This window comes from Chrysochloris asiatica, unplaced genomic scaffold (assembly GCF_000296735.1).
Source record: "Chrysochloris asiatica unplaced genomic scaffold, ChrAsi1.0 scaffold00048, whole genome shotgun sequence".
NCBI classification, from domain to species: Eukaryota; Metazoa; Chordata; class Mammalia; order Afrosoricida; family Chrysochloridae; genus Chrysochloris; species Chrysochloris asiatica.
Genome location: NW_006408566.1, coordinates 9,172,697 through 9,182,942, shown reverse-complemented (window position 1 = coordinate 9,182,942; position 10,246 = coordinate 9,172,697). Strand labels below are relative to the sequence as shown.

General features: G+C 39.6%; 1 protein-coding gene across 3 annotated transcripts in view; it reads left to right on the top strand.

Moving 5' to 3' along the window:
- Positions 1-10,246, top strand: part of DNAJC6 (DnaJ (Hsp40) homolog, subfamily C, member 6) — a 231,906-nt gene that overhangs the window by 104,704 nt on the left and 116,956 nt on the right. The window contains exon 1 of one of the 3 annotated variants that reach the window (XM_006862453.1): positions 1,779-2,124. The exons of the other annotated variants lie outside the window; for them this stretch is intronic. Coding sequence (XP_006862515.1) covers positions 1,929-2,124 — 196 coding nt within the window. The 5' untranslated portion in view covers positions 1,779-1,928. Of the gene's footprint in view, positions 1-1,778; positions 2,125-10,246 lie in introns of those variants that run through there. 3 annotated transcript variants of the gene reach the window in all.

Below are 10,246 nucleotides of genomic sequence, written 5' to 3'. Positions count from 1 at the left end.
CAATCTCTTCTCCATTGATAAGAATGCTGTTTATTGGTCCAATGGTGAGGATTTTTGTTTTCTTTACATTGAGTTGTAATCCATACGTAAGGCTGTGCTCTTTGATCTTCATCAGTAAATATTTTAAATCCTCTTCACTTTCAGCAAGCAAGGTTGTAGTGAAGTTGGTAGAACTCTTCAATTTCCTCATCTTTGATATTAGTGGTTGGTGTGTAAATTTGATAGTAGTGGTTGGTGTGTAAATTTGACTGACTTTCCATCTAGGTGTATGGATATTATTCTATCACTGACAGCATTTTACTTCAGAATAGATTTTGAAATGTTCTTTTTGATGATGAATGTGACCTAATTCCTCTTCAATTTGCCATTTCCAGAATAGTTGACCATATGACCATGTGATTTAAAATGGCTAATTCCAGTTAATTTCAATTTACTAATGCCTAGGATATTGCTCTTTATGCATTTCATTTCCATTTTGACCACTTCCAATTTTACTAGATTCATATCTTATACATTCTGTGTTCTGATTATTAGTGGATATTTGCAGCTGTTTCTCCTCGTTTTGAGTTGTCTTATTTGAGAATGAGGTTGTCTTCTATAATCTTAAAATTTCAGGTAAAAATGAACATTTTGTGGTTGCATTTTGATACTTCACGGAATTATATCCAGGTTTTTGTGAGGCTTGGCACTTGAAGTGTTGGGATCCTCTTTAAGAGTGAGAATACAAAATTATGCATGTAAAGTTGACACAGTCTTGAAATGAGATTCTGAAAAAGAAGGGGGGGGGCTTTGATGCTTGAGCTTAGTTAACTTTGTAATACATTCTCCTCTGATAATTTGTGATTGCCTTCTTTGCCCATAATTTTATATATATTTTAAAAAAGCAAAAAACAACTGGAGGGGGTAAAGTGGAGCTAGAGAACTGAGAGAAAATCCTTTCTCTCTCTCTCTTTTTCTCCATCCAACTGAGTGGTATAGACCATTCTTCAGGTCCCAAAGTAAATGATGTCAGATCTGAAGTTGCACCTGACTCAACCTTAGCCCTTCTCCAGCAAAGACTAAGACATCACATCGCTGCACTAGATGGGAATGAACCCTAACTATAGAGTTAGGATAGCCCACTGTTGGATGTCTAACATAGAATTCATTCCCATTCTGCAGAAAGTGCAGAAAGTAGTTCTGTTTCTTTGTATTCTAATATACCACATTATTTCTTGAGTTCAGTTGAGTTACAAGTCAGTCCTCGAGGATGGTTACCATCCGGTAGCTTTGACTTGCAGAATCTTCCAGCAAATATAGGCTAAGTTATACGAAATGGGCGTGTCTGGATCTTACCAAGAGACCCCTTGTACCCAAAGCTCTCAGGTCAGAAACACCCATCCCTTACTTATTTGCTACTCGCGCAACAACAGCCTCCTCCCCCTGTTGTAGTAGACCCCTCCCTCTCCCTCCCCGCTCCGTTTTCCGCCTTCAGTCCCCACTCGCGTGAATCTCCCCTCCCTTTCTTCCCTCCCCCCGGGCTAGCCACGCATGGAGCTGCCCTGCTGCGCGGCGGGGCTACGCGGCGACACCTATAGGATTGCTTCCGGGCACTCCCCAGCCAGAGGGTAGCTGGCCCGGGGCCCGGAGCTCGGCAGGGCCGGCGGCTTAGCGACTGCACAGAGGACGCGCGCACCCGCTCGCAGCGTTCTCCCTCCTTCCTTCCCTCGCTCTCGGCGCCCCGAGCCGCGCTCTGCCCTGGGCGGCGGCTTCGACTAGCCCTGCTCAGCTCCTCTCTGGTGGCCGCTCCCTCTTTTCCCTCCTCTTTTGCGTCATGTCGGGCACTTGATTTCTTTTCTTTTTGTTTTTAATTCTTCCTTCATCCCTTTCCACCTCTCACCTTCCTCTTCCTCTCCCAGGTGATTTGTTTTCACTCTCTGGGCTTGCCCATGAGCCTCCTCGGGAGCTACCGGAAAAAGACCAGCAACGATGGTTATGAATCCTTGCAGCTGGTGGACAGTAACGGGGACTTAAGTGCGGGGAACGGCGGGGGTGGCGGCAAGCAGAGAGTGAATGCCGGGGTGGCGGCGGCGTGGAGTCCCGCCCGGCATCCTCCGGACCTCGCCAGCACCATGGACAGCTCAGGTAGCGCTGCTTGCTGGGAGCGCAGCCGGGAGTTACGCCGGGCCCTCCACTTGGGGCCCAGCAGACTAGCTCTAGGCTCCCACTCCAGCCCTGGTCTGGGAGGGGGCCAGGAAGAAGGAGAGGGCATCTAATACGACCAGGGTGTCGTGTCTCTTATTTCTTTGGTCCAGGGAGTAGGAAACGTTAGATCAGTCCAGAGGCCCAGTGACAACAGCGAACACCTCTTAATCTCTCTAGGCTGCTGACTAGCCAGCTAGGGGCAGGGTGGGGGAGTGAAAGGGGAGGGGAAGAGTAGAGAGGACCGGGGAGGGGGTGGCGCGAAGAGAGGCTTGGAAGGAGGGCGGGAGCAGCAGCTGCTTTCACAACCCAGCTAGTTGAGGGAGAGAGGTGAAGGAGCAAATGCGTTGATTGTTTTTGCAGCCTGTGGACGGTATTTATCCCAATTGTTATTCTTCTCGTATTTCTGCTTTTATTTGAAATCCTGTAAAGCGTTGCCACGTCTTAACTCTTTTCTGTGCTCAAGTTAATGCTGTTACTTACCTTTCTCGGGCAGTTTTTACCTGAGATCTAGAATCCTTTTACTCAGCTTTTATGATTTGCACAATGAAATTTATTTGATCTGCTTTGGCTTTGGTTTTGTTTATCTTTTTACTTTGATTGTACGAATATTTTATTACCCTTTACATGCAGGGAAAATGGAAATGCCTTTAAACTTTGTATCTGGGCTTGCAACCATCTTTTATACAGAATTTTAGCAAGTTGGATTTTTAAAAAAAAAATGTTCTTTTAGCAATTTTCATAGAAAAAAACAGTCATTTAACATATCTTTACCGGACCAGGAGTATTAATATAGATGTTTGCTTATCTTTTCAGGGAACCAGGATGGTTTACGTAAAGATAATGTATAGTTGAAGTGCTCAATCATTTGTTTTACACTAGTAATATTAATATTGGACAACTGAGGACTCCAAAGGAAATCTTCATGTTGGGTTGTCTGGGCAGTGATGAAACCCAATTGAATTTACTATCCATACTTTACAAACAAATGCTTATTTCCTTTAATCATGTAATAGCCTCCCTGGACTACCATTTTTTTGTGTTCCTGATCTCATAAGTGGTGAAAAATTATTCACAGATATTCAGATACTCTGAGCTGAAAAATAAATTTCCCATACAAAGTCTTGCTGAAGTTACGTAGGTATAGGTGGGATCCTCTCAAATGGCTATTTTAAATAAAGCAACTATCATCCCCAAGGGACTGATGGTTTCAGGACTTTGCTACTGATGTTGTATGTGATTATTTGATTTATGTTTTCCAAAGATGTGTTATATCAAAGTACAAATTATCTTTTTTATGGATGTGGTCTCCTGTTAGATCTTTAAAAGGATTCATGTATTCTGAATGCCACTATAACACTTTTGGGTACATGGTAGGCATGTAAATAAATAAATGAACGTGAACACATTCAAAATAAGTGTGAAAGAATCCCATTTTTAAAAAATGAATGAAATGTGACATCTCAAGCATTTCATTCTTCTTTGGGACTGTGATTTTAAGAGTTAGATTTGTTGTAAAATATGTTATAATCTAGAAAAAGTGTAACATATATTTCCTAAGCCCTGCTATGTACCAGGCCCTTTGCTAAGCACTTTGTAGAATACAGTGGTGAATGAGACAATTGTGTAGAGGGGAGCATCATTCAGTAGGGACAGCAACTAAAACAGGGCCAAACAAACAAAAAACCCTAAATCAGTTGCTATAGAGTTGATTACTCTAATGTCTGATTTTTCAGAAAGAGATTACTGGCTATTCTTCTGAGGTGCCTCTGGGTGAACTTAAATCTCCAACCCTTTGGATCATTTGTTGTTGTTAAGTGGTGTTGAGTCAGATCCGCCTCATAGTGACCTTGTAGAGAGTTTTCAAGGAGCAGCTGATGAGTTTGAACCACCGACCTTGTGGTTCAAACTGACCTTGCAGTCGAGTGCTGTATCCCACAGAGCCACACAAGGTCTGGGTTTAATCACTTGCACCACTCAGGGACTCCCACACATGGCAGCCTAAAGCTCCTGTTTTTGAGGGTTTGTCCTTTTCATCAAATCAAAGTTTTTCAATAAATTTAGAGCAGGAGAATGAAATGCCTTGTTTAAATATGGTTGTAATGTGGAAGCATTTTCATTTAGAATACTGTTATCTCGAAAGTGTTATTGTCAGAAATTGCTTCTTCAAGTTGATGAAACTAACAGTCTTTGGAGGTTGCAGGGCTTCCCTTCCCATGGGCATGGCGTGGCTTTGTTTCACTAGTGCAGTAGCATAATGTATTTTATGACTATACTGGTGCCTGTGTTTATTCTGTTTGGATGAAGAGTTGGGCCCTGAGAATGGGCTTTCTTTGCTTGGATAGCAAGTGTAATTTACTAATCTGCCTCGTCTAATTATAGTTTTTCTTCTAAGATCCTCCATGTATGGCCTTGTGCAGTGTAAATGTAACCATTTATTTAGGATTTTTAATTAAAATCATGGATCATTTCTAAAGCAGCAGTGGTAATCTGCTCATTTTTTCAACTGATAGACTCTGACAGCCTGGATAGAATTGGTGGTTTATGGAGGCTTTTTCTCTGACAGAAATGCTTATGAATGGGAAAAATATATACATGGAAGTCTCTCTAGGGAATTTAAACCTTAATCTTGACAATAACTGATACCACTATAACAATTTAATCAAAATAGAACACTTGGATACTTACCATATTTAATTTCTCTCAAAATGTATTAAACAGATAGAGTAAGCAACCATGTGTCTTTTAAAACTTTGGATCTAACCTCTGCACTATTGTTACTAGCTTGAAAACCTAGTAACATCTTTAAGCCTGTTCCACATACTTATTTTAAAAAAATTCGTAATAGCTGCTTTTATCTTAGAGTTTTGCTCTGAGGCTTAGAACAACATGAGAATACATTTGCCCTTTTCTTCCCTTTGCTCTTTGTGCCATTCTGATGTATCAGATGAAGAAACTGATTCTTCAAGAGGATGGGGGACTTGTGCAAGGTAAAGCAATTGTTTATGATAACCAGATTCAGGCTTCAAATTCTAATACCTGAGTTTTTCTTTAAAATGTCTTTCTGTGTAGATATGATTTCAGCTGATGGCTGAATTAGAAACATTTATCTACTTTGCTCTCCCCCCTGTTTTTAGATAAAAGGGTAACAGATGTTCTGAGAAATGTAATGACTTTCTATGTCAACACACTCTCAAGTGGCAGATTCCAGAACACTTCCCTAACCTATGTGTCTTTTAGATCTCTGCCTTCCCTGGATCACTTTCTCTTCATTCCAATGAGTCTCGGAAAAGATTGTCATTTAGAACTCCCAAATGCCACTGGTACTATCCCAATTATTAGTTTAGAAAACCCTTCTTTTGCATGTATTGTACCTTCCAGACAAAGTAGAATCCACAAAAGTGGAACTCTCCATCGTAAGCCACTGAAGTATTCTGATATTAGGCTCAGTTTACCAAGTCCATAAAGACAAGCCATATAATGAACAGTCCAATCTGGAAAGAGATTTTAATGGAGCCTTAAAATATTAGTATCAGAAGCATGCTCACGTCCTTATATGTTTAATGTGAATCTGGTTGAAAACAAAGTTTTCTTTAACAAATACTATTTTAGATCGGGTTTAAACATAGCCTCCGAAGTTTGAACCAAGCTTTAACATTGTTAAATATTTGTTTGAATACCTTCATACTTAAATGAAATATCATAACTTGTCATCCTTACTTTAGGAGTCCCTGGGTGGCGTAAATGGCTAAACTCCCAACTACTGACTGAAAGATTGGTGGTTCAAACTCAATGCCTGGTGAGCTGCTTCCAAACTATGCAACACAGTTTCCTACTTAGCAACACAGGGAGTCGCCATGAGTCAGAGTGGACTCTGTGGCAACTGGTAAAGCCTTACTTAGGGATAGCTGCCTATTTCAGGGTCTCAAAAGTTGAAGGCAAAGTTGACTTACCTGACATATTTAATATGAATTAGAATTGACTCAACAGCAATGAACAACATCTTAATTTGAATTTTTCTGCATGACCATTTAAGGATGCACTAGATACTAGATACTAGATACCAGAGCAAGACATGTCCATCTAATAGCCAAATTTCAGAGACTTAGAGACTTCCAGGTTTTATAGACTTGGAAGAGGAATTCCTTGAACTGAGTCTCAGTAAGATGGTCCTGTACTCTATGATGAGCACCTAGATGGAGCTCTCCCCACCTCCTGACACAGTACCTTTGGGTGCTCTCTTCAGTAATCTTTCTTTTACTTAGGCAAAGTCAGCCCTCCTGTAACCTTATCATTTGACCCTAGTTTGCTCTCAAGGTATTAAAAAGTGCAATCCTTCTTCCACAGGCAACCCTTTGAAAATTTGGGAGCTGATTCTTTTTTTCCTCTTCCTAGACAAGGTCGGCCGTTCAAGCTCACCAGCTGCTCCTTGGAAACCCTTGTCCGGGTTGCTGTGAGTTGGAACCGACTTGACAGCACTTAATAACACAAAGTCTAGTTCTTTTCTTTTGCAGGCAAATCAAGCCTAGACTTTTCACTTTTTTTTCTACAGAAAATGATTTCCACAAAATCATCTTAGCTTTCAGAATAAATTATTACGTATTCTTTGTAATAGATTTTCATCAACTTTAAAGGTTTTCCATGCTCTTGGTTAAAAAATTAAATAAAAATTATAGACAGGAATAAGATAAAAGAAATTTAAATGTATCGTCTCCTCTCCATGATTATTTAGATCTTTGCCTCAGAGATAACCCCTCTTGAAAGTTTTTGGAAGGACACAAATATATATGCGCATGTGTATGTTGTTGTGCTTAAGTGCCATTGAATTGATTCTGACTCATAGGGACCCTGTATAGTGTTTCCGAGAATAGGCGAATGAGCTTCAACTGCTGACCTTGCAGTTCAAACTGATTTGCAGTCCAGTACATTAACCCACAGCACCACACTAGTATATATATTGTGTGTGTATGCGTGTGTGATTATATGAGGGTGAGTCAAAAAGTATCTGCACTCTGACTGTAGAATTTATTTTAATCAACTTTTAGAAAAGACAAATACATAATTTTTGACACAAATCTCCTTGCTTTTCATTACACTTTTTTCATCTGCCAACAAGCTTTCATATTCCCTTGTTTAAAAAGATTTTAGGCTGAACTGTGAGCCACGAATGCACCACTATCTTAACTTCTTCATTGGAAGTGAATCTTTATCCTTGAAGGGCTGCTTTCAGGGGACCAAACAGGTGAAAATCTAATGGAGTAAAATCAGGACTGTAGGGAAGATGCTTTAACACCTCAAAAAGAAGTTTTTGTAGAGTGTCAGCAGTGTGGGCTGAGGTGTGTGGTTGTGTATTTTCATGCAGGATCGCAATGCCCTGCCCATGGATAGCAGTCCTCTGTGTTTCATCTGAAGTTTAGGCTTCATCTCTTCAGTGAGCATCTCACTATAATGAGCACTGTTGATTGTTGAACCTTTTTCCTGATAGTGTTCCAATACTGGTCCTTCAAAATCCCAGAAAACTGTAAGCATCAAATTTCCAGCTGATGGTTGACCTTTAAACTTATTCTTGGTGTGTGATTAAGGAGGTTTCTCTTCCATACGCTGCTGTTTACTCTTGGGCTCATAGTGGTGAATTCATGTCTAGTCACCAGTAATGATTTTTTAAAAGAAACTTTTACCTTTCTTTGAATATTGGTCCAAATTTTGTTTGCAGATGTTCAAATGCTGCTGTTTATGCTCCTCTGTGAGTTGTTTCAGTATCCATCTCACACAAAACTTTTCAAAACTCAAGTCTGTCATAGATTATTTCATAGGCAGAGCCATGGCTGATTTGCAAATGATTTGCCACAGAATCCACTGTCACTCATCTCTTTGACCAAATGATTTCACATGCATCCTCAATGTTGTCACTAGCCATGTACATGGGCAGGCATTTAAAAATAACCAGAGTGAGGATAATTGTTGACTTCTTCTCGTACATATACTTATATAGGAACTCTAGAGGACAGAGTAGAACTACCCCTTTGGGTTTCTGACAGAAAATCTCTATGAAAGCAGGTAGTCTCATTTTTCCCCACAGAGCAGTTGGTGGGTTTAACTGCTGACCTTGTGGTTAGCAGCCCAATACACAACCCACTATGCCACCACAGCATAAAAATGTTGTTAGGTACCGTCAAGTCAGTTCTGACTCATAGTGGACAACAGAGTGAAATGCTGCCTGATCCTGTGCTGTCATCACAATTATTGCTATGTTTTAGCCCATTACCTTGTGCTACTCTGTGTCATTGAGGGTCTTCCTCCTTTTCTCAAATCCTTTACCAACCATACTGTCTTTCTCCAGGGACTGGTCCTTCTTGATAACATGTCCAAAGTATGTGAGACAAAGTCTCATCATCCTCATTTTTAATGAACATTCTGACTGTGCTTCTTCCAAGACAAATTTGTTTATTCTTCTGGCAATACATGATCTATTCAGTTCTTCGCCAGCATCATAATTCAGAGTCATCAATGCTTTTTTGGTCTTCCTTATTTATTGTCCAGCTTTCACATGTATATAAGGAGACTGAAAGTACCATGATTTGGGTCAGACACACCTTAGTCTTCAAAGTGGCAGATTTGTTTTATTAACACTTTAAAGAGGGTTTTTTGTTTTGTTTTTTCAGTGTATTTTCCCAATGCAATCTTTTGTTTGATTTTGGACTGTTAGTCCCATGGGTGCTGATTGTGGATTCAAGTAAAGTGAAATCCATGACCATTTTAAACTTTTCTCCATTTATTATGATGTTGCTTATTGGTACCAGTTTGAGGATTTTTTTTTAATGTTAAAATGTAATCTGTATTAAAACTTGCAGTCTTTGATTTTCATCATTAAGTGCTTCAAATCATCTTCACTTTCAGCAAGCAAGGTTATGACACCTGCATATCACAGATTATTAATGAACTTTCCTCCAGTCTTGATGCTGAGTTATTCTTCATATAGTCCAGCTTCTCGGATTATTTGTTCGGTATACAGATTCAATAAGTATGGTGAAAGGATTTTCCTTATTCTGGTCAAATGTCTGCTTTTTCATCTATGTACAGATTCCTCATGAACAAAATTAAGTGTTTTATAATTCCCATTCTTTACAATGTTATTCATAATTTGTTTTGATCCATGGTGTTGAATATCTTTGCTTAGTCAATAAAACACAGGTAAACATTTGTCTGATATTCTCTGCTTTCAACCAGGAATCTAGCTTGAATTTTTGGTAGTTCCCTCTTGATGGACTGCTGTAGCCATGATTTTTAGTTATCTTCAGCAAAATTTTAGTTGCATCTGATATTAATGATATTGTTTGATAGTTTCCACATTCTGTTGGGTCAGTTTTTGGGAAATAGGCACATATATAAATCTCTTGCTATTGATTGGCCAGCTAGCTGTCTTCCAGATTTCTTGGCATGGGCAAGTGACTTTCAGTGCGATGGTCATTTGTTGAAACATCTCAATCGGTGTACTGCCCATGCCTTCTGTGCAGTTTATTCCTTCAATATCATTGGTTGTTGATCATATGTACCTCCTGAAAGGGTTGAACATTGACCAATTATTTTTGGTGCAGTGACTCTGTATTCCTTTCATCTTCTTCTGATGCTTCTTGTGTTGTTCAATATTTTGCCAAAAGAATCCTTCAATATTGCAACTTGTTTCAGTTTTTTTGTTCAGTTTTTTCAGCTTGCAAAATGCACTGTGTTCTTCCTTTTTGGTTTTCTAACTCCAGATCTTTTTGGACATCTCATTATATAATACTTTACTGTGTCTTCTCAAGCTGCCCTTTTAATCTTCTGTTCAGTCCTTTTACATCACTATTTCTTCCACTTGCTTTAGTTACTGTATGTTCAAGAGCAAGTTTCACATTGCATAGCATCCAGAATCTTCAGAAGTGGGAAATTTTCACTTGAAAGGACAAGTAGACCAGCCTGGAGCAGCTAGAAGAACAGAAGATACTTCTTAAAAGAAAGACCAACAGGAAAAATACAAAACAATATAGGCAGACCGACTGATTACTACAAGAACAAGCAAGTTGCTTGC